This window comes from Eutrigla gurnardus (genome assembly GCF_963514095.1).
Source record: "Eutrigla gurnardus genome assembly, chromosome: 10".
NCBI classification, from domain to species: Eukaryota; Metazoa; Chordata; class Actinopteri; order Perciformes; family Triglidae; genus Eutrigla; species Eutrigla gurnardus.
This window is the reverse complement of record NC_139924.1, coordinates 16,397,671-16,422,797: the sequence shown is the minus strand read 5'-3', so window position 1 is coordinate 16,422,797 and position 25,127 is coordinate 16,397,671. Positions and strand designations below refer to the sequence as shown.

The window sequence follows — 25,127 nt, the reverse complement described above, 5'->3', positions numbered from 1 at the left end:
AACCGGTCTCAGCTGCTCGGAGGTCAAAGGTCAACACCTGGATGCTTCCTGAGGTTCAAACTTTTGAAAGTGCTAAACTATTCCTAAACATAGAAAAGAGTCACAACTGTGTGTTAATGAGTCAGCTCCACTGCTGAGTCACCCAGCTGTGGAGACAACCTTTGACCTTTCACAACCAAGAGTCACACGTGTATAGGAAGCTAAAGAGTTTGAGCCAATCTGTTTGAGAGCTCCGGACCACTCGTTGCTGAGATTCTGTTGGTCCAGGAGGCTCGGCAGGACCAGGAGTAGAGCTTCAACTGGGTCGTTAGCTTAACGTGCAATGTTCAATATAACCCAACCAACCCCAAAGTGCCAGAGTTTACTTATAAATGTTTTAAATAAAAAAAGCAATATTTTAAATAAAAGACACAGAAGAGGAGGGTGGAGTACAGTAATGTTGACTCATGCAGAAGTAACATTAAAAAATGAGAAACGCTTATGAACAGGAGAATAAATAAATAATTTCCACCATAAATTGATGCATAAAAATTCCCCCTAATTTCCTGGCAGAGACCCCCATACTTAGAACTGCTGCTTGTGATCACAATGACACAATAAAGAAAGCACTCAAACACTGATTAAGTGGCAGCGGTGTCTAGTTTAGGGATGTTTGAACTGAATCTTTACTGACTTAATGGAAAGTGAAACAGATGAGATAAAAAAAAAATGTTGCCACGTGTGTCATGATGTGAACACGTGTCGGAGGAAGTTCCGTAATTATGCTGCTGTAGAGCTTGACACCTAAAGGTGAACCAGCTGCCGTCCCGTCTCTGCAGGCCTGAAGTCCAAAAGCTGCTTGCAGGAGTTTTAAAGTGTTAATTCAATTTCTTATGTTTGAATTACATAAAATATAAATGCGAAAGTTGTGACGGTATTAAATCGCAGCGTATAACCTCTCACCTGTAGTCGTACGGCATGCTCCTGCTTCCTCTTCATGTCGTTGATGTACCAGGCTACCGCTGTCATGGTGATGATGGCGTCCTCGATGACCTCATAGCCGGGGTCGCTCTTATCAAAGTGCTTGGCAAGTTCCTGAGAAGACATTTGATGAGTTTATCGCCAACACACTTCTGGAAACATTTGTTCTGAAACATTGAATGACGAGAAGAATTCAACAGAAGGAAACAATCCAAACGGGCTGATGCAGCAGACACCACTGAAGCAGGACCAGCTGAGGATTGTGGGAAAAACCCAGCGCAGCTCCAAACACATGTTTGACCAGTGTTTATGCTGGCCGGTGTAGACAGAGCAACAACAACACACAGAGAACAAAGACCAAGCTTTAAAATGGCTGCTCTCAGAGGTGGGCTTGGACTGGAACCAGTGAAGAGACGCAACACGTTTACTGGGAAAAGCTACATGTGTGTGTGTCCTGTTTTATGTTTTATGGATGACACCATCAGCTGGATATCTTTAGAGACACATTTGTAGAGGTCGGGACTGGAGACTGGAGTGAAACCTGGAATTTATTAGAGAAATAAACATATCTAAGAGTTAGGGTCTAAAGTTGGGACGTCCCAGTCCTTTAATATTGGGTAAGGATGCCTGATTCCTACTTCACTGTGTAAATTTAGTGCAGTTTAATTCAAGTCTCATGAATCCAGTCGCATCGCATCACATGATGCACTAAAACCTAACTACTGTTTTAAATATAAGTGTGGTTCATAGATGTAGAAATGGTCATTTTGGGAGTGGAGTGAATTTTCTGTAATATTTTGTGCTTATAGTGATCAACGGCCTATATGGATCAAAAGGTTGCTGAAACTGTCCTTGAGCAAGACACTGAACCCACGTTGCTCCCACTGCTGCTAATGCTTAGGGCGGGTTAAATGCAGGGGTCAGATTTCCTGCGTGTATGTGACGATTGAAATAAAGTTGAAGTTTGAGTTTCCAATCCTTCTAAAATCTAAATCAAGCTTTTATGCTCGGGTTTGAATGCACTTGTTGTTTATTGCTTTGGACAAAAATGTCCCTGGAAAGTAATGTGGTTTACCAGCAAAAATAGAAATATATGCCTGTCCCACTACGGGATCAATATCCACATACAAATCATCACATGGTGATGTCATTGTCTTGTGCTTATTTTATTGGTGCCGACCTCTGATGACAGTTAAACGGTGCAGATGTGAGCTGATAATGATGTACAACAAGAATCCACATGTGGGACACGCACTGCAGCTGTTCATCTTTAAAATCAAAGAGGAGACACCCTGTGTCCTCAGCCGTCCTCTGTCTCTCTGTCTCTCTCTCGCCATGTGTCTCACTGAGGGGAAGAAAACTTTATTGCTGTGTAATTTTACTCAAAAATACTGTGTTTACTGACAGGAGGCAGACTCCTTGGCTCCTTCACATATTTAACACACAGCTAAAAGTATTCAATTTTAAAGATCAGTGTTAAAAATACTGAGGAAGTCTGTTTGTTTGAATGCCGTAGTCCTTTGGTGGACCGAACCAAGTATTTGAAGTGTTACAGGTTGTCGCAGGTGATATTTCATGCACTTAGTGTAGCATTTGGAGTATTACCTGTAGCAGGTGACATTTAACGGAATTTTAGTATTGAAAGTAGTAGCAGGTGGTATTAAACGGAATATTGGATAATTATCTACAGTATCAAATGATATTTGAGGTACTAAGTGTAGTATTCAAAGTATTACCTGAAATTAGCTAGTGGTATTTGAGATACTGAGTGCAGTATTTGTAGTGTTACCTGTAGTAGCAGGTGGTATTTGAGATACTGAGTGCAGTATTTGTAGTATTACCTGTAGTAGCAGGTGGTATTTGAGTTACTGGGTGCAGTATTTGTAGTATTACCTGTAGTAGCAGGTGGTATTTGAGGTACTGGATGCAGTATTTTTAGTATTACCTATTGTAGCAGTTGGTATTTGAGATACTGAGTGCAGTATTTGTAGTATTACCTGTAGTAGCAGGTGGTATTTGAGATACTGAGTGCAGTATTTGTAGTATTACCTGTAGTAGCAGGTGGTATTCAAGTTACTGGGTGCAGTATTTGTAGTACTACCTGTAGTAGCAGGTGGGATTTGAGGTACTGGATGCAGTATTTGTAGTATTACCTGTAGTAGCAGGTGGTATTTGAGATACTGAGTGCAGTATTTGTAGTATTACCTGTAGTAGCAGGGGGTATTTGAGATACTGAGTGCAGTATTTGTAGTATTACCTGTAGTAGCAGGTGGTATTTCAGAATCCTCTGGACTGGTTTGAGTAGGTAGGTCTCCAGAGGTAAAGAATGATTCAGAGTCGTTTGTCTCTCATGGAAGAAAGAGACGAGACTTTTGTTTTTCATACAGTCCCTCAGGACCGCCACCGAACTGTGGAGACAGACAGAGAGACAGACAGAGAGACAGACAGAGAGACAGACAGACAGACAGAGGAGGAGAGAAAACAAGGGACATTATTGTTTGTTGCAGCTGGTGTAAATCTGGTGTAAATCAAGCTTCATCTCAGTTTGGTTCCTTTTCCCACTCAAATAATCCAACAAGATTATGGTTCAAGACTCAATGAGAACTCGATAAACGGAACCAGAACCAGAACCAGAATCTGACGTGGCTGATGGATGTCCAGCTAAGATTACATGCTGTTGACTCCTCTGATGAAAATCTGTCACAACATGAAGGAGAGAGAAATGTAGTAAGAAGGAGGGATGGAAGAGGAGGTGAAGAAATGATGGAGGAGGAGGGAGAGAAGGACAGATGGAGAAGATTATGAAGGAGGACTCCACCGCCATTTGGAGCTTTGACAAATATTCATTACAAGTTGAGGGAAGAAGAAGAGGATCTGTAGAAAGAGTCTAAATGATGTAGGGAGGTCTATGGGATTACAAAGGATAGCAGAAAAGGTTTATTCACCACAATCTGAACAAAGAGGGAGGAATCAAAGACAAAGACTTCATCAAGTTGAACGAAGAAACTGCAGAGTTCGAGGGCGCCCCGATGAGATGATGGAGGAGACTGTTCAAAGTCCTTCCACACATTAAGAAGGAAAGGGACTAAGTTAACGACAAGTTGTCCAGATGATTTGAGGAGACACGAGGGGGGGAAGTAGGAGACTCCTCAGCTGTTGAGTCTTCTGACAAACATCCATCACAGCAGGAAGCCAAAGAATCTTGGACACCAGCGGTGAGATGGGACGGAGGGAAGAGACAGCAACAAGAACAGGAAGTCTGAACAACGAGGGGTGAAGGAAGAGGAGGGAGGTCAAGGTTATGGCGGGGATCCAGATGACATCACTGGATAGGGTCCAGGAGTTCACAGCAGCAGTAATATCTTCTACAGACAGGAAGTCTGAAGCTTTTGAGCAGAAACAAACCACTTCGATTGCAGATTTCTTTCTAAATTACCTTTTAAAACGTGAAACAGTAGATATGTTTATCTCATGACACACATTTAAAACGCTTTGGTAAACACACAACATTGCACAAAAACGGCACGTATGACAAATACACCAGAGACATTGGTAGAAATCATGCTTGGAAAGATTCCCATCAAATCAGTGGCAGAAGATTGTTTCATTCATTCATAAACTCTTCACCTTGTGTTGTTTTCATTCCCTAGAGAGGAATCAGGGCCGGTCTCTGCTCGTCAGATTCTTACAGAGTAATTAGATGATTAGAGCTGCTCCCAGGAGTTTGGGTTCATCTCCACCAATCAGAAGTAAGATGACACCAACCTAGAATACTATTAACCTCCTCGACTCTCTCCTTCTCCTTCAATCTGCCTTTAAGTTTTATCAACACAAGTCTCACGGCAGTTCATGAAGTAGTCACGGAATGTTAATAGTTGTGTGCATGGACATGGAATTGTCTATTTATTTCATGTGCACGAAAACATGTCAATGGAAAGTTAATTAGGGTCTTTTTTCAAAGTGGACACATGAATTAAACACATCCATGTGACTATTCAATGTCCTGGAGCTGACGTAGTGTTACATACTGAGAACGACTACTTATGGTGGGGTGGATGTGAAATGGAAAGTATCAATGCGTTAGAATGATTTCAGCATGTTTTCCAGAAATGAGTGTGAGTTCAGGGATCAGATTATTCTCTCTGTATGATCGGCATGCCTCTTGGAAAGATAAACGCATTCAGACAGCCTTTGTAACATCTGGTGAGAATGAGTCTCAAACCTTGAAATTGTTTCAGATTTCAATCTCGATCAAATGCATGAAGACGCTGCGTTAAACGGACCACCAGTACAACCAGAGACAGCACGAGGACGTCAGCAGACCTGCTGGGAACTAAATATTGAGCTTTTATTTCAACGCAGTTGCCAGGAAAAATGTGGCCATTGTACATTTTGGATACGATGAGTGTCCAGAAACATCGATGTCACGTGGTTGTGAATTGAGAAAAAAAACTACTGGGTTAATGGTAGAAAAAGGATCATGCTGTGTTATAATAATCTAACAATCTAAGGTAACTGTTAATAACTACACTAACAATTCAAAACGATTCATCTGAAGGTCATTTTCTCAACATATCAATTAGTTGTCAATAAAATGTCAGGAAATTAGTCTGTTTTTTGTCTCAAATATATTCAGTTCACTGTTTTAGAATAAAAAAAATCAGAAAATATTCAGAATTTTATTTTTATCAAAATAATTGGGGATTATTTTAATAGTTGACAACTAATCGATAGATCTTTGCAGCTCTACAACCAATAAGAGACAACCGTTACCCTTTGAAATGCACTCGAACGGATGTGAATCAGGATCAGGGTTGAGCTGTCTCGATCCAAAATTACATTTTTAATTCATGGAAATGTTGTTTTACTGGCACTAGATACCGTATTTGCATACCGGTATTTATTTACTTTGCACAGCAACCGCTGCACATCAGTTTGACTCAGAACAGAAAAAGTTATATCTGGTCTTCAACATCCTCCTAAAGAACTCTAAACTCAATAACCTGCACTCTCAGCTACACTTTCACTTCCATGTGTTTTACCATTACGGGAATGTTTCCCTCCTCCGAAGCCTCTCTAGCTCTACAGCTCATCAATTTACAGTATTAAAAACAGCATCCAGGTGGAGTTTAGCAGCACAAACGATCCCACCATCTGTCTGGGTCCTCCCTCTGGATCGACCTACTGAGGTTACATCCACGTCTGTTAATGTCATTTTAATAGCAGCCCATTTCATGAAACATGACACTGATACATAGCCTTGAGAAATATTTCTGAGAAACAGAGACCTCCTTAAAGGACTTTAATTCTGCTGGAGGTAGTTTTGTTATTTCTCTTTTCACGCAGGATAGCTAACCAAACAAAGACTCATCTTGTTCTCCCGGTGGGGCGACACGCGACTTCAGAAACCTGCAATCCAGCAGATTTCCGTCCAAATGTGACCCAGTAGATCACAGTGGAATCATGTCTTCTGTTCTGGTGATCTCATCACTGTCTCTATGTCACTTTAGAATAACACACATTTATACATGTGCATCTGGTGGCTGTTGACCTAATAATTAATGAGGTTGTGACACAAAACTCACCAAATATAATCGATTGAACCAGTCGGTCCGTCCATATCGATAATGACTCGCCAATTCATGGTGTTGGTGTCCCTCTGACCTTGCAATACCATCAGGAACTTACACACACAGAATCATCACCACCTAACGGACAGATTTTCATGAAATCTGCTGGGACACATTCACGCCTCGTGTCCGTGTTCACAAATCAGTATGACAAACTGTGAGAATGTGCTGCGTATCTTTGCACAGTTTGTTTAAAGATGCCACATGCCTGAGGTATGACATGACGTCCTGAAATGTACCCAACATGCAGCAGCAGAACAAGTGAGAAACGATCCAGCAGGCGAAGCAGCAGTGAGAGCTGTTTTTTTTTTTTTTTAGTTTGGTGGTCTGAAAGCGATTGACCTACTTATTTTTGCTGGAGTTTAATGTAGCTTTAAGGAGGCGAGAGGCAGAGAGCGGAGTGATGTGAAGGAGGGGTCGACGTTTACACTGAAGGGATTTAAACACACACAAATGCTTTTCTGTACGTGTGGAGGTCCATGAAGGCGTTTACTGTGTATACATGCAAAGTGTATTAACATGCAGACACACGCAAAGAGAGCTGGGCAGTGATCCAGTCCGAGCAAACATCTGTCTGTCATGATGGCGGCGTGAGACGAGATGATGCTCATAAGAACGCACTGAATGAGACAAAGACTGGTGGACATCTGCACAGTAAACACTAAATACTTATAAAGAGACTATCACTCCATTTTCCCGAAAGTCGTTCCTCCTCTGAGCAGCAACGGAGCTCGTCTCAGAGGAGAAAGGAGAAGAAGACAGGAAGACAGTAGCCCATAGTTGCTCGAGCGAAGCAGCCATTGTTTGCATCAACATGCTGTATATGATGCAAACACAGTTGTGTAAATATGCATGAAGAGCAAAAGAAACTCAACTCTTAGTCCACCTACCATTGTGGTTTTGGTGTAATCGTATTTCAGATGCCTATTTGTCACATCACACTACAGCCTTGCTCACACCAAACGCGATGCACATTACGTATGAAATGTAAGATACCATCGTAGAGAAACTCAATGCTGATTGGCTTCGCGTCAGAGCATCACATGCAAACCAATCTCCAGTATAAACAGTGCAATTCCTGAGCATCACTACACTAAACATTAAAACATGAAGGTTTGTAACGACAACACTACAAACACGCGTTCTGCTTTGTGCTTGTTTGGGATTCGACAACACACTTCTTACGAAACACTACGTTTCCGACATCAGACACAAGTTCAAGAATGAAATCTCTTGGAAACATTTTGGAAAACACTTCTATTCAAAATGCAAAGCAGATCTGGAATTGGCAACGGACACTGATGATAACTGTCCTGTATTTCTACTTTTCTTTGTGCTTTTTTTTTGTTGTAAACAAAAAAAAACAGCTGGTTATATTTATTGTGAAGCCTTTCTGTTTTTGTGTTGATTGAAATGAGAGGAGATGTACTGAAACAGTCTTTCACAGAAGCCTGGATGAGAACTTTAGTATGAGTATGTTAGTATGTCATTCAAACGGTTCAGGTCTGCAGCATTCTGTTGCAAAAATACCATTTAAAAGAAGATTCTTAGGTTTTGATTTAAGAGTTTCATTTTGACATAAACAATGTTTACTGTCACCATAACACACAACTGCATTAGTGCCTCCTGTCTTCTGTTAGAAGCTGCATTCAGCAGCAGAACAATATATTAATAACACGTAAAGACGGAGCTACAGTTCAGACGTAGTATTTGTTTTTGTGTATTAGATTTATTGTTTCTTTCATGATAATTAAGATCATGTTCGAGAACAATATGAATATGTGGGGAATGAACTGGGGTCTGACTGTTTTTCATTTTGTTGCAAAAATTTTAGAGTTGAATTCATGACTTTGTGTCAGAATCAAAACCAAAATGTTGGTTTTGTGACAAACACACACAAACAGACACACACACACATGTTTGGCTTAAGGGTGTATGTCTTCTTCAGCTCCACAAATCAAACCTCTCTGCTCCCCCCCCCCCCCCCTTCCTTTTCCACTGAAACACATTTGTGTTTTATGCTCTCGTCATAAAACAAGTCGCTCCACAAACATCATTGTTCGTTGTCAGAACAAAACTCATCTATTTTATCAGGAACGTTTTTTCCAAAGAAAAATGTAGATTTTCCTGGTTTACGTCGTGTGTCGACATGTTTCAGCATCAAACTCACTCAGAACAGAAAATAACTCATGCTGGCACCCAATACAGGCTGCAGAACAAACATCATACTGATAATGCATCGACTGGTACCATTTGTCCTGACGGTGGCGCTACAGGAAACGTTACTAAAACCTACAGGATTCATCTTCTGGGGAGCAGGAATATTCACGGAAAATGTTGGAAGTCGAAGTAAATCTTTTTACTATTATTCTCATTCTGCATCTCATCTATTGTTCTTGTTTCATCTTTCACACTGGAATTATTATCATAACTTTCATCCAGATTTCTTTTCACAATAATCATTTATTCTCATGGCGGCACATTTGTTCCTCATTGACTTGTTTTGTAATATTTTATAATTGTACACATACACACACACACACACACACACACACACACCTCGGGACCAGTGACGTTGCAGTCACATGATATGCATGTTAACCATAGGCCACCAGTTGTCCAGCACCGTCATCATTTCTGATCTATTTCAAAGTAAAGGCACTTATTTACTGCAAAACATGATGTTGTGTGTGTGTAATCTTTTTTAAAATGCTCAAGATTACCCTGAAGAGAAAGGAATAAGAACCGAGCTCAGATGTATGAAACACATGTTGACCACACAGTCAACAGACTGAGATGAATCCACTTACTTTGGGTAGTTCATGCAGTAGAGAGTGTAGATATCAAAGGCTTCACTCTAAAAAGGATGAGAGAACAAACATCACGTCAGAGGTCGGAAAACTGTGTCAAACTCTTTTTTTTTTCTCCGTGTGAATGAACCCAGGGGTCAGCAATGACTCACATTCTCTGCTTCCTCTTAAACATCACATACCAGAAACAAAGTGAGCTAAACTCTTTTCCCACGTCTCTCATCCAGCCAACATATTAAGCTGATGAGACACCTCCCATCAGGGTTCTTACACGGTGGACGTGAATCACAATCCCTCCCCTCCACTTATATGTGGCGCCGCGTTTGTCTATGAATTTGATTTGCATAAATGCGATTCACGTACGCATTGACACGTATCTGCTTTCTAAGTTCAGGATCTCCAGAGAAACGAGGTCATGTTTCAACAGAAGGATTTGGGACACAGAGAAAGACATCTCTGTTTTAGACGCTCGAAGCATCTTAAAATAACCGTGGTCCTCTCTAACAGTTTAATCTAATGTCCACCAGTCTGAAACAAACAGGAAGTTGTCAGCTTTCGGATTCATTCAAGTAAATCTAAAGTGCGATGTGATTATGAAACATGATACTTTAGTACAACAACCTGCACAACAGAACAGTAAAGTGGGCCAGACAGCAAAACAAATTTGTTATTTTGATATATATATATATATATATATATATATGACTCTTACTCCTGAATCCAAACCTTCACCCTTAAAGCCGAACACTTTGTCCTGAAGGTGGCGCTAGAGTAAACCTCTTTGTGTATCCTCTGGAGTGCAGGCATGGGATTAGAACCATGGATGGATTAACAAGGGGCCCCTGAACACAGACATGACTAAGGTCCCACCACTTTGAAGTTTGTGTTTTGTGTCTCTTTCTTGTCATTTTCCATCTTTTTTGGTCATTTGTGTTTCTTTGTTGTCGTTTCATGTTTTTTTTGTCTCTTGTCATTTTCCTGTACATTGTTTTGGGATGTTATATTATTTTTTTGTGTCTTTGACATCGTTTTATGTCTTTGTCAGTTGTTCTTTGTCTCCGCGTTCATCCTTTAGTGTCTTTTTTGGTCGTTTGTCAGCGGGGGGCCCTTGACACATTTTTCCTGTTCAATCATCTCTCTATGATCAGGACATTTCAACTCAATCTGCAGGTTTTGGTCTTTTTTTGTGTATAAGTTTGAATTCTTATGGTGGCACAGTGGGGAAAAAGTGCTTTGGGTTCTTGATCTGGGGATCATGAAAATCTACAGTATATGTAATGGAGACCGAATCAGTAGTCTGGCTCTGGACTAAAGTGTTCAGATAGACCTGGTGCCTGCAGGCAGCTGCTCAGGAGACATTTTCACGGCGTCCGTCGATGTAACATGTGACACTATGACTGCTGTCCCACACAGAGGACGTGTGTCCGCTGGGCGTCGGTCCGACCAGCAGCTGGTTTCTGGACTGACGTGTGTGTGCTGCACTCAATGGAGGGTCCAGTTCTACTGGTGGTTTACTGGGTGTTTGGGGTTCACTCTGTCATGTTTTCTGTCAACAGCCTCACACACACACACACACACACACACACACACACACACACACACACACACACACACACACACACACACACACACACACACACACACACACACACACACACACACACAGCTGTCGTGTACTCACCCTCTCTACAAAGCACTCGGCGATGGCTGCAGCGTGAGGACTCCTCTCTAAATCTTCCAGGAGATCACTGAAGAGACAGACAGACAGACAGTGAGACATGTTGGAGTTTTCCTTTGCATCAACATTTGTTCACCAACATCACACATCCTGTGATGCGGTGTGGCTACTGAGCATGTGCACATCCCAGTGACACCACCACATCCCAAAGTTTTGTTTTGTTCAAAGTCGCCAAAGAACTGAACATTGTAGATTAAAGCTTTGCCTGGAAAGGAACTTTATCACAGTGCTTATCAATAACTCATGCTGAACTGATGATGATGCTGAGGACCTCCTCCGGCCTTCGTGACAGTCCAGGACATACCGGTATTTTTAAATATACTGCACTGCATGGTGTGATGTTTTAAGGCAAAGTGAAAATAGAAAAAAATAGATTTTTGTTATTGTTGTGTATTTAACCTTATCAAAGGCTCAGGTTTACAAACATTTAACATAATATGCTTTATTAGTAATGCAATAATAATCAGTAATAATCAGTAATATAATGATTTTACACTGACCAAACAATACTTTCATTGATTACATTTTTCTGACAATGTCTTTGTCCTTCACGACGACTCCAGACCCGCTCTCCTGCTGCCAAAAGGAAAATAATCTCAGAATGTTCCTCTGACGTAGAGTTGACGCGGTGGAGATGTTTTGTAAAACAGCGATCGTTTGGATTTTTTTTTTCTTTTTTTTTAAACGTGTAGAGAAGACCTGAACTGGTGTTTTCTATTGTCACAACAACAATCCCTGCGATCAGATAGTTGAGTTTGTGGGTGGTTCCAGTAAACACACCCTGCACCTTCTCTGCTGGGTCTTGCAGGACCTGCAGGACCACACTGACAACAACGGATAGAAAACACTATAAACTGGTCTTTATTCTCTCACAGTAAAGTTCTTGTTCACAGACAGTTTGAGTTGTTGGGAGCAACGGAAAACATGCAACACTGTAGGAAGTAACAATCCTGTTGTAGTTACTGTACAGTTCAGTCACAGTGTTTCAGCTGGCTGACGTTCATCCTGAAAACTCTGCCTCCGTTCCCACAATCAATCCTCATCGACATCCATCCATCCTGCCAAAAGCTTATGCATGCACACACACACACACACACGCACACACACACACACACACACTCACACACACAACTCCCACAAATCATTTCTTTATCTCTCCATCTTAAATCTCTGTATCCATCCAACCATCAGCCAAGACGTTAACAACTCTGCTAACACACACACACACACACAAAGACACACACACACAAACACACACACACACACAAAGACACACACACACAAACACACACACACACAAAGACACACACACACACACACACACAAAGACACACACACAAACACAGACATACACATATACACACACACATACACACACACACACACACACACACACACACAAAGACACACACACACAAACACACAAACACAGACACACACATATACACACACACAGACACACACATACACACACACACACGCACACACAGACAGACACACACACACACACACCAAAAAACACACACACATACACGATCACACACACACACACACACACACTCACACACACACACACACACACACACACACCGCCTAAGTTGTGGAACCTGAACCCTCTGACTGTGGAGGAAGTGTCGGGCATGAAGGCCTCAAACAACACTGACTCAGACTGTTCAGACGCCGTATTCAACGCTTCATTGAGAGTCTTGTTTCGGACTCGTTTTAGTGGGAAGATGTTCACACACTGGTGACAGTAACATTGACCTCTGGAGGGCTCATGGTCACACTACAAAACTACACTGAAATAACCTGTAAATGCACATTATTCTGTGGAATGAGTGAGCATGAGTGAAGGGCCTGGTTGGTCCTGTACAGAAAACAATCCTGCCTTGTTTGGCCCTAAAGTTGAAACAAATCTAGTCCTGTTTAGGAACCACAGTAGCCTTGTTTGGCCCTCTCGCTAAACTAAACTAGTCTCTTTGTTGACTTGTTTTTGGCAACGCCTTAGTGCTCCTGTGAGAGTAAAGTTGTATTCATCAACTCTATTCGGTCATTCAATATTTCTGCACCACTTCACTTCTGGAGGAAACGCACATGAACACAGCTCTGGAGTTTGTCTCTTTGGATGCCTACTATGAAGTTTTCGAGTGCTCAGCAGACAGAAAGCAGCTGCAGCAGCCACCTCTACTCATCATCGTCCTACTTTCCAGGAGAAATTCAGCAGAAAATGAATATTTATTTACAGTTCGGCTTGACCTCAGAGTGGTTTCCCATTTCTGGATTTCTGCTCGCAAAGCTTTGTCTTGTTTCAGTCTCAGACTCATGATGAGTGATTTTCTCTTAAACACCACATGGTCTCATTTCTGAAACGAGGCCATGGGGGAAGAGTGGTAATATAAGTTTGGCTCAGGCCTCCAGCCATTTATTTAGTTTATTCTCTACACATGTGATCTACAGTGTGTTGTCATATCTCATAGGAGGCTGAGTCATTTTCATGACTTATAGATAGGCTACTTCAAATATTTTGGCAACCAATTTGTAATTTCAAAATCTATAAGAGAGAAAATATTAAGACATTATTTAAAAGAAGAGAAAATATATTATTTCAGTGGATGGAGTGAGACAGACTGGTGTTGTTATCCCAGACACATTAATAACATACGTATATGAAGAGCACATCATATAATATTACAGAATTCACAGGAGGCAGACGTCATGGTGATAACAGTGATTTTTCAGGTGTGAACGTTTAGAAAGATTTTAGCTCTAAATTCAAACTCTCGTTTTATAAACCAGAAAGCAGAACTATTGATATGGAATGTATTTGGGGTTCAGACACCTTTTCTGTCTCCGAAGTCCGAACCAAGATGGCAAACTTTATTACTTCTTTACCAATCTGTCACGCCGCCAGTATGTAAAGGACTTTACATGTACTTTTGCTCAAAAATAAACGTAATATTTGTAGCCAATTATTCTCCCGATAATGAAATCAGTATACGACTTGATACCTTATATTTGGGAGTGTTAATATTCCAACTCAACTGTATCTGCATCATGAACACTTGTTATTTTACTTGGAAAAATAAAGCATGAAAAGTGAAGCATATGGAGCCTTAAGTGTTTGACTTGGCAGCCGTTTAACATTTCTTCCTTTATGGTAATCATGTACCTTGAAGATTTGCCTGTGAATGCATGTGTTGAGGACATTTAAAGAGCTCTGTGCAGCAGAAACTTTCCCCATTGTACAGTTAAAAGATAACACACGACTCCTGAGAACTTGAGCAGTAAAATGAACTGTTGCAGGAAAACTTCTGGAACAATCTGACACGTTTTGTTTTCACTTCCTGGAACAGAGTTTTGTTGCTAGGCAGTATGGTGGGCCAAACGTCTGACGACTATGTGAACAATATATCAGGAAACACCGGAGGAGCCTGACTGGATTCAATGGAGACTCTTTACTGCTAAATATATTTTACATGACATCATATGAACTCGGACACAAAGGAGGGAGACGTTAAAATGAACTGATGGTTCTGAACGAGGCAGGAGGACATCCAAAAATCTGACAAGAGCTTAAACTAGAGCATACATCTGGAGAGGAGGGGAGGCTTGGAGGGGAGGCAAGGAGGGGAGGAAAGGAGGGGAGACAAGGAGAGGACACAAGGAGAAGAGGCAAGGAGGGGAGAGGAGGCAAGGAGGGGAGGCAAGGAGGGGAAGCAAGGAGGGGAGAGGAGGCAAGGAGAGGAGACAAGGAGGGGAGAGGAGGCAAGGGGGGAATGCAAGGAGGGGAGAGGAGGCGAGGAGAGGAGGCAAGGAGGGAATGCAAGGAGAGGAGGCAAGGAGGGGAGACAAGGAGAGGACACAAGGAGAGGAGGCAAGGAGGGGAGGCGAGGAGGGGAGGTAAGCAGAGGATAAAAGCAGGGCAAGCAAGGAGGGGAGAGGAGAGTGGTGGAAACTAGGTGAGGAGGCAAGAGGAGGAGACAAGGAGAGGAGGCAAGGAGGGCAAGCAAGGAGAGGAGGCAAGCAGAGGATAAAAGGAGGGCAAGCAAGGAGGGGGAGAGGAGAGGGGTGGAAACTAGGAGAGGAGGCAAGGGGAGGAGACAAGGAGAGGAGGAGAGGAGGCAAGGAGAGGAGAGGAAACAAAGGGTGGAGAGGAGACAAGGAGGGGAGGAGAAGAGGCAAGGAGAGGAGAGGAAACAAAGGGTGGAGAGGAGACAAGGAGGTAAGTAACTTTCATCTCATGTGTATTCTGGTTCCCTGGTGAAACTGTTGCTGTGTTGCTGCAGAAACATGAAGGCACACCAAACAGCACAGGTGTGGAATAATTCATTATCCTTTTCACAACGGGGTGTATGTAGGCCAATTAGGGCCTCGCCCTAAAAGCCTCATGGGAGCTGTAGTTGTTAAATGCTTTTCAAATAAATCCTTGTTTCAGAGTATAAAAGTTTACAAGGTGCTCAGATTTACAACCAGTAAGTTCATCTCTTAAAATACTGGACTTCAGTTAATGGACTTTAGGTACTTTACTTCAGCATGTGGACTTTATGCTGGTACTTTTTACACTACATTTTTGACTCCTTTGAATAATCAGAAATGGTGATGTATTATTATAATATATTATGAGGTTACACCACAGAACTCTCACTGAAGTCTTGGTTAACAAGCTGAAATCAAGTCTTTCATTATCACACACAAACTCACACACACACACACACACACACACACACTCTCTCTCTATCCTCTGGCGTCAGGCCTCATTTTGTGGCCAGCGTAAATCATTAGTGGGTGATTGTGGGAGAAGAAGAGGGGATTCTGGGTGTTTTTTTAATTGTTTTTTTTTTTTAATGGAGAGACCACATTGTGAAGTTGGTAGAGAGACCATGACGGACAGAGAGAGAGAGAGAGAGAGAGAGAGAAACTATGCCACAATAAAAGCGGTTTAATCAGGCCAACAGAAAATATAGAGACAGACAGACAGACAGACAGACAGACAGACAGACAGACAGACAGACAGACAGACAGACAGACAGACAGAGGACAGAGGGTCAGAAGGAAGACATCAGTACACAGAGAGAGAAATATATGTCTGATAATTAGAGACAGAGAGAAAACATGTTTATTGTGGGAGTAAAGTCGAACAAAGGAGAGATAATAAGAGAATAAAAGCCTCCATAATATTTTCATCTATTTAATTGTCAAGTTACTATATATCAAAGAGTGAGTTAAAATGGTCATTGATCAGATGACCCTCTAATTAAAGTGCTTGTACTTGCTGCTTAGCCCAGAAATAGGATCTCCGTGGCGACATTCCCGCGCAAAATTCAAAATTAGTGAGGCTTTTTACGTCAGTCAGCAGCGGTTGGTCTGCCCAGGTGGAGCTACTCACGGAAGTATGTATGCTGTAATCGGAAATCGGTAACTTCCAACTGCTGAGTCAGGCTCCCTCTAGTCTAAAGTTTAACCGGCACAGCAGGTACATTTCATTACTGCTGACTCACGATGGAGGATCAACAGCCAGAGAAACAAGACCATTCAACTTCCAGTCCAGAGAGAAAGAAACAACAAACTAATGGAAGTGAAGAAGGGCAAGTAATCAAGAAGCAAAGTGACCGCCAACGAGGGAAAACGACGGACCTCCTTTCAGTGTGGAGCATTTGAAGGCATCACGCAGATGAGAGACACTGTTGGGTGAGGGAGATGAGGTCCCAGAGGCTCACCTGCAGTTCCATCTACCACCAAAGAGGCCGCTAGACGCAACCATATCAGTTTTTGTTTCATGTTAAACCAAAATATTTTCCACTCAAATCTCTGCATGTGTCGAAGACTCAATCCAGAGTTTCTGATCCAATAAATGAGAGGATAATTTACTGAGTTGGATGAAAGATGATAATTCTTATTATTGTGTGTTATTCATTAGTGTGTGTTCACATTGTAACGCAGATGACGTTGCTGAAACACATGTCATAAAGGCATTTATAGAGATATGGTTTGTTGTCAATCTCACCATACACAACACAACAAAACAAAAAATGTTACAAAACAACATCATATGGTTTCGTAAAAAACATTTTAGTTTGGAGTATGAAATTGAGGAAAATCAAAACACACAAAAGTACTTGGTTGTGTTGAGGCAACATAGGTATTTGGTTCACATGGGAACCTAACAGGGTCTCCTGGGCCTTCTGGTTCAGCCTGGCCTCCGAAGAGGTAAGTAAGTAAGAAATTAAGTTCCCACACAACAAAAATTGTGAATTAAGGGACAAAGTTGTCATGGATCATATTTGCTTTTGACACATCACAGTCTGTCATCATAAGTCTGGGTGGTGGACGGTTACAAAAACACAAGACTATCCCCAGGAGACTGGTGATGATAATCATGACCAATGGTGTTGGTTTGTTTCAATTTCAGTATTTTAAGACAAGCCATGCTGTTTGTTTTACTAAACCCAAACATGTAGTTTTACTGCCTCAACCTAACTTTGTAGTTTTGAGCGTTTTTTGCTGTTTTGTTTGTAAGCCACGTGTTTCAAACTGTTTCAAACTGTGAGCATTCTCAGTTCTGTCCCTGGAAACGTAACTGAGTGTGCAGGTTAGCTGTAAGGGAACATCATTTTGGAGAAGAAGGTTTTGCCTGGTGGAAGCCCTCTGTTTTTTGACCCGTCCACCACCCAGACCTCCTCCCTGAAACTGAAAGTTATTTGTGATACTAGTAGGGATGAGCAGGGGAGTATGAGAGTCCCCTAACTCTGGCTCCCGATAACGTCTTCATTTAAGATGTATCCAGCATTAGTTAAGTTAGTCAACATTATTTAGTGTTGTTTCTTTACGTTTATTAAAGTAATTTAACATTTGGATTTAGCGTTTCACAGTAAACCCTGCTGAGCCTTCGCTCCCCTCACATTTAATCATGTCACTTCCCTTCAGGGGTTTTAACTGCTAGATACACAAACCAAACCCTAACCCAACGCGACCCCGGGACCCCCGTGACCTCTGAACGCCCGAGCCGGGCCCTCCTATTGCAGGCCGGGGCCAAACCAAACATAACAGGGGCCGATGTGTCTGGTTTTCATCGTCACACAGAACCAGCCGAGTCTTTAACAGAGTGATAAACAGCAGATGACGGTGAGGCATCTGAGTTATGCTGCTTCCCTGAACTGACTGTTTACGGAGGAGGAGGAGAGTTATATAAGAAAAGAGTGATAAAAGGAGAGGAACATGTGAAGAAATACATAAAAGCATTTTAGTTTAGGTGAGTCAGTTTGACGAGGGACATAATTCAAATTTAAATTATTTCTTTGGGTATTTTTACAATCAGAGAAAGATGTTATCACAGCTTAGTTGTGTTCACATACTATCAAGTTAAATCCACAACAAATACGATAATTACATTTAAGTTAAAATGAATTGCTGAATAAGTTACATGTTAACTTTTCAATAAGTTATATCTTAATGTACTGAGATCAATTTCCAAATAACGTCTGATACATTGCAGCTAATCATTTTTCATTTATTTGGCATAACAAGCACACTTTTCTATTTAAATGCTATAAATTATGGATTTCTCACTTCATGTCAACATGTTGTGACTATATTTACAGAAACTAGATTTCAATGAAATGACAGTGTAAAACTACTGTATTTGGATTTACGTTTCTATTTTTAAACTGTATTTCTTCAGTCGCATTATTTCCGCACTTACAGAGCTTTATTTAATTTTATATAAAAACAGCCTACCTGATATCAATATTGTGCAAAATGACTTTTATATAGCAAAGATATTCAGTCTTGTTCATTAATTGTTTTATTTGGGGGGAAAGCACACTGGTGTTGAAAAAAACTTGAACTTAAACTCAAATCTGTATCAGAAAACTGGACTGAAAGAAAGTATCTCGTACTTGAGTAAACTTTCAGACTTCAGACTCTTTTGTCAAGACCAACCTGTAATTAGAGGCGGCAGCAGCAGCAATATCAACCTGTCGCTGCTGCTTCAGGTGTGTTTTATTTACGACCTGTCTCATGTTCATCACTTATCTCCTTTAATTATCTTAAATAATCCACACACACACAGACAGTTGGTACTCATTCATAGCCGTAAAATGTGATTTTACTATCAGGAAAAGTGAAAGAATGCATCAGGAGCAGTGAGATGTTTATAATTTTTTGTTTCACTGGGAGTTCTGTACTGGAAATATTATCACTAGTTATAGACTGGAAATCTAAACAGCCCAAAGTGGGGTTTACATGGAGTCTAACTCGCTAATACCCGACTCTAATTCTGGTTTAAGTTTGATTAATTTGTTGTTGTTTATTTGGAGGTAACATAAACTCAACGCATCCTCGGTTCGCATTGCATCTTACAAAAAGTGATGTTTTTTGTGTTTTTTTCTGTGTATTTTCCTACAAATGTCCCGCAGAAACCCCTGCAGTGTTTAGGCATCAACACTACTTGATTAGGTTTAGTTGGTTTGGGCTCAAATAACTACAGAAGAGGCGTTGCTTAAGTATGGAGGTTATGTGACAAATAAGTCAACGTTCTGGTTTGACGTGGGACATGAACAATGGTCTTCTGGGTGAAAGTGTTTGTTGCTCTTTATACTACCTCACCTGGCATAATTATTAAGTGGATTATACAAATTGATTACGTGGGTTGTATTCAAATGATATTCTAGTACATTACATTTCGTAGGTAAAGCTGAGAACAGTGAGAACTGCTAGAAAGTATAAATCTGGGTGGAGTGAAGACTTTTCTACTTTAGTCTCCATACTTCAGAGATGACTTAATCACTTTCAAACTTATCCTTAAAGCTACCATAACAGAGAGAGAGAGAGAACTTCACTGTTGAGGGATAATTTTAAAGGATTACGTTTGGATTTGTTCGCTCGCATGAACAATATGAACATTGAAACCAGTTGGGTTTTTTTTGTACATCTCCCTCCTGTCCTCAGTCAAACACACTGTAAAAGATGGAGGAAGAATGACTACTATGCGGCTTCAACAAGTCAAGTGTGTTTCCTTCTACATGAAATATATCCTCAGCTTCTTTACAGTAATTATACCTGTCGAGATTGTACAAACCACTATCGAATTAACCAAGTCTCACGACGGGAGCAGCAGACCACCCTGCAGAGACACAAAGTCACTGATCACACAGTATTTATGGTTGGTTGTCTTGTATTTGATGCTTTTTTAATTCATGGTGTGGAACTATAAAAACATACCTGAGTGCAAAAGTTGAACAAATCCCTCAGAGTTGTGTTTGAATTATGGCTCTCAGTACTGTAATCATACAACTATCAGCGAGAGTTTCACATGAAAGAGCAAGAGCTTCACGTCGACCCTGAAGACAAAATGACTGACATTTAACCAAGAACTTTACCTTCTCAACACATCTATTCTACCGTTCGTCTGACTGCAGCAGCTGTTTGCTGTACAGACTTCAGGCCACCGTCTGTTTGATTCAATACAACACGATACAATGTTTGACTTCTAGGTTACAATATACATCAGTCAGCAATGGAAATGCATTATGGTCCATGTTTACCAAGTATGTCACTTTACCGAGACAAAGCAAATAAAATATAAACTCTAAAAAATGACCAATAAGGGGAGAAAACAAATGTACACAACACCAGAATCACCAACAGGTGAATGGCGAGGTGCAAAACAGAGCTCAACATATACTGTATTATAAGATTTATAATAGTATATGTTGAGCACTGTTTTGCAGCCCCAACCGGCCCACCAAAGGGCCCACTGATGACTTTACAAAGTGTGGACGTTGCAGTCATTAATCCCAATGTTTTTATAAAATGTGGTGGTTGTGGTGTCCTAACAAGAGCTAACGCTGATCCAGGATCTGCCAGTAAAACATGCCTCTGTCTTAAAGAGAAAAGCAGACACATAGTCGGGTTTTCTGAATGTACTTCTTTGCACTAAAAGAAAAGCAAACATGTGTTGCTGTTGTTGTTGTTGTTGTTTATAGTTTATTATGCAATGGTTTAACTGCTCTATCCCACCTTGGAGCAAATTCCACTGATACATATGTTCTATTTTTTATGTAATGCTTGTGGGGCTATTATGTTTTCATATTCTTATGGTGTATTTTTCCATAGACTGCATGATTAATTATTTCCTCTGCTGTAAATTCATAAACAGGGGGTTTGGCTGGAAGAGGAACTTAACAGTATCAGAGAATATTGTGCTTTCTCCATAGAAATGTGGCTGGTTAGCCTGCTACCAATCCAGCTGGGGCCTTTTTCCTTTATTTATTTTGTATTTTTTTTGGCATTTCTGCCTTTTGGATACTGAAAGAGACGGACAAAGATGCCTCATCACAAGCTCTTCCTGTGGTTTGAACTTATATACACTTCCTGTCTCCTAAATGATGCTCGTATTGATATAAGTATCAATACGAGCATCATTGAGGGCCTCTGATACAGATGCTCAGATCTTATATCATGTTATAATATTATTTACCAGTTCATTCCCGCTACGCAGGAACAATAACAGTAACACACTTAAGTTGTTTGATTTTACTCGTTTAGTCTGCCTCTTTATGCTTTGTGACGTTAAGACTCCATGGCTAGTGCAAAGCCTCACCTTAGTGAGTCAGAGACTTGCCATAAGTCACTTTACTTTATAAGGAAGTGACCCGCTGCAGCAGAGAAATGGCCAGCGCTCTGACCTTCCTGCTGCGCTGATTTGAATGGGAATGACTCCTCTAGTCCTATTTGATTTCTACGGGAGCGTGTGCATATAGAACTACAACTATCAGTAAAACAACTAATGACAACATTTTCTTACCAATAAAAACACAAAATTCGTTTCCTGATTATTTGATTTGCATGTTTTTTTTTATCCAAATAACCACCATAAATAACAAAGGCATTAAAAATAGTATTGGAATGTCTATTTTGAGGCAATTTTTTCACATATATGTTCCATACTTTATCCATGCTTTAGCACATCCACATGAAACCTACAGTATAACATTTAATCCCCATTAGTTATGGACGTTCTCGCTGCCTCCCAAGAGTCGTTCTTCTTCTGCTCCATAAATAACTTTCTCCGGTACGACCGGTTTTGGTGTTAACTTTCACCAGGGTTCCCAGGAGGGATTCAGAGAAACGAAGACATGAGATATTACAAGGAGGAACCCACACACAGTTACACACTAGAGGAAGTTAAGACCAGTTAGAAACGTAGACGTTGAGAGTGAAGACATTATCTCTGGTGGTCTCCACTTCAAAGGGCTGTGTGAGGGTTCAGGTCTAAGGTTAGAATCAGGTTTAGCTTAACAGGCTGAGGAATGTATTATGTCATCGAGGGTCCTCACAAGGATAGCAGCACACATGTCTTTGTGACCCCTGGTTAGCGTGGAGGGGCGAGAGCTCAGATCTTAAACCACAGCGGAGAGAAACGTGAGAACGCGCAGAGAAAATTAATTTAACATGAGAATGTTTCGACGAAATAAAATCACACAGTTCATCAATACATGTGACATCACCCATCCCAGCTCATCAATCAGCGGGCTGACTCAGCTGCTGGGTCCTGGCCCAGTGCATCATGGGAAAACAATGCGGTTCGAGTTTGTCTGTTACTTCAGCAAAAGTATTAATAACACAATGTTGAAGTAGAGCATTCATCACACTCAAGCATCCAAATAAACTTAGTCCCAAAAGTAAAAGCATGGGCGTCGGACCCATAGTATGAGGGTGGGACAAGTCCCATTACTTTGGACCCGCCCACTTCTACCACGTCAATAAGGCGTTTGTCTGTCCACTCGCCGCCTTTTTCAGTTTCAGTTGATGTCAGCGTAACAGCTGATCCGTTGTAACGAGGTTCCTGTTCTGAACAGCTGACTGGTCCACAACATGTATTGTAGTTAATTACCAGGATGTCGGTTTCTGTCACTTGTGAAAATGAGCTCGAAATAGAAGCTCAGCTCACGTTATTATTAATGGGAAAGAATGTAATAAATAAGGATAAATCCACCACAGGATGTAGTTTATTGGAGAGAGTACTTTGACTACAGATGTTCTCCACTTAACTCATTGTTTTGATTACATCAACAAAAATGTATTTAACAGAAATTGCAATTGCATGCAAGCATAAATAGATCCCCTTAATTAGTCGTGGAATCAATTTATGTACTTTTACTTTGATCTGACAGGAGCCGACCACTTTACAAATGTACCCATATTTCTTTTTTCTCGTTATAGCAGATAAGAAGTATCAAAACATGTTCATATGCATCAGAATACAAATAACATACTCTGTGAAAAAAGCTCCCTGAACAAATGAATTTCCCCACGTCATTCATGAGAGAATATGCAATATTTCATATTTGTTCCAGTGTTAGATAACGAGCGTTTGATCCTTCTTGTTAGATGTAAAACAGCATGTCGTTGTCTTCATCAGTCAAATGAATCGACTCTAATTAGTCTCATCAGTAGATGGTCAGTATTAAGTACAACCAGCGGTTCATTCATCCTCACTTTAGTTATTGGTGCTAATTAACTTCATTGTGCACACATGGCCTGATTCAATCCTGTAACACACACACGCACACACACACCTACACACACACCTACACACACACACACACACACACACACACACACACACACACACACACACACACACACACACACACACACACACACACACACACACACACTGCTGTATGTTGTCATGTTGAAGCTATGTTGGATGATGTAGCCTCTCTGGGCTTGTTATGACTATCCATCTGGTACCGTGTGTGTGCCTGTGTGTGTGTGTGTGTGTGTGTGTGTGTGTGTGTGTGTGTGTGTGTGTGTGTGTGACTCAGGATGAGGGGGTTTTTCTTATTTTCTCTCCTTTCTCGGACAAAGAAAAAAGAGAGTAACCAGGTCAGAAACTCTGCATGACCCTGAGAGAGAGAGACAGACAAACAGACAGACAGACAGACAGACAGACAGACAGACAGACAGACAGACAGACGACGGCGATGAAGAAGGTTTGAGGGGATTTCCCAGAGCTTTAATTACCTCATTAAGAACAATTAACGTAATGGACTTAAATCAAATTAATTGCAGAGAGAGAGGGGAAGGAACTCTCTGTCGCTCTCTGTCACTCTATCACTCTGTCTGTCTGTCTGTCTGTCTGTCTCTCTCTCTCTCTGTCTGTCTGTCTCTCACTCTGTCTGTCTCAGTCTTTGTCTCTCATACACATTTCCCATGAGAACTTGGGACAGGAAGCCTGGAAGAAATGAAAACTATGTGTGTGTGTGTGTGTGTGTGTGTGTGTGTGTGTGTGTGTGTGTGTGTGTGTGTGTGTGTGTGTGAGTGTGTGTGTGTGTGTGTGTGTGTGAGTGTGTTGGGTCAAACACAAAGAAAGTGAGGTGTGAAAACACGACGATCAGCAGGGTGGAGGGTTATGTGTATGTGACATATTTTAACAGCTTCCTTGCCAGCCCCCAGTCCCCCCCCCCATACACCCACCCACACACACACACACACACACACACCCCAATGAAGCCCAGGGCTCCTCCTGAAAGCCCCGGTGTAACTCAAACCCTGCAAACCATGAAGACGTGTCTCACTGGGACGTTAGCAGCAGAGCATTCAGCAGTAAGAGAGTATGTCAGCTGCAGAGGCATCACTTATCCTCCGGCTGCAGACTAACTCTCTCCTCTCTGCGGACGTCTGTAAAATTGACCACAATGCACTGCAGCAGAGGCCGTTTGGCTGAACATACCAGGAGGGACGGCTGCTCAAACTAGCGTGACACAGACACATTCCTACTCCATGAAACCTGAAGTCATATGAGCTCAACAGCTGCTGCATGCTTTCATCCCCCCAAAACCCCAACAGAGCACGATTTTATGGTGGGAATCAAACCCGCAGCCTCGTCCGTGCCTTGCTCTCTTCACGTCTACCTCTGAATGTTTTCCACAAGCAGCGTATCTCCGTCTGTATGTGTGTTAGCCACGCGATATTTTCCCGGAA

At 41.4% G+C, this 25,127-nt stretch overlaps 1 protein-coding gene across 1 annotated transcript in view; it reads right to left on the bottom strand.

Moving 5' to 3' along the window:
• plekhg2 (pleckstrin homology domain containing, family G (with RhoGef domain) member 2) overlaps positions 1-25,127 on the bottom strand; it is a 67,029-nt gene that overhangs the window by 14,412 nt on the left and 27,490 nt on the right. Inside the window, exons 5-8 of the mRNA XM_084020449.1 lie at positions 11,082-11,148; positions 9,401-9,447; positions 3,218-3,368; positions 943-1,074 (exon numbers count right to left, since the gene is read on the bottom strand). Of these exons, the coding sequence (XP_083876575.1) occupies positions 943-1,074; positions 3,218-3,368; positions 9,401-9,447; positions 11,082-11,148 (397 nt within the window). The remainder of the gene's footprint in view (positions 1-942; positions 1,075-3,217; positions 3,369-9,400; positions 9,448-11,081; positions 11,149-25,127) is intronic.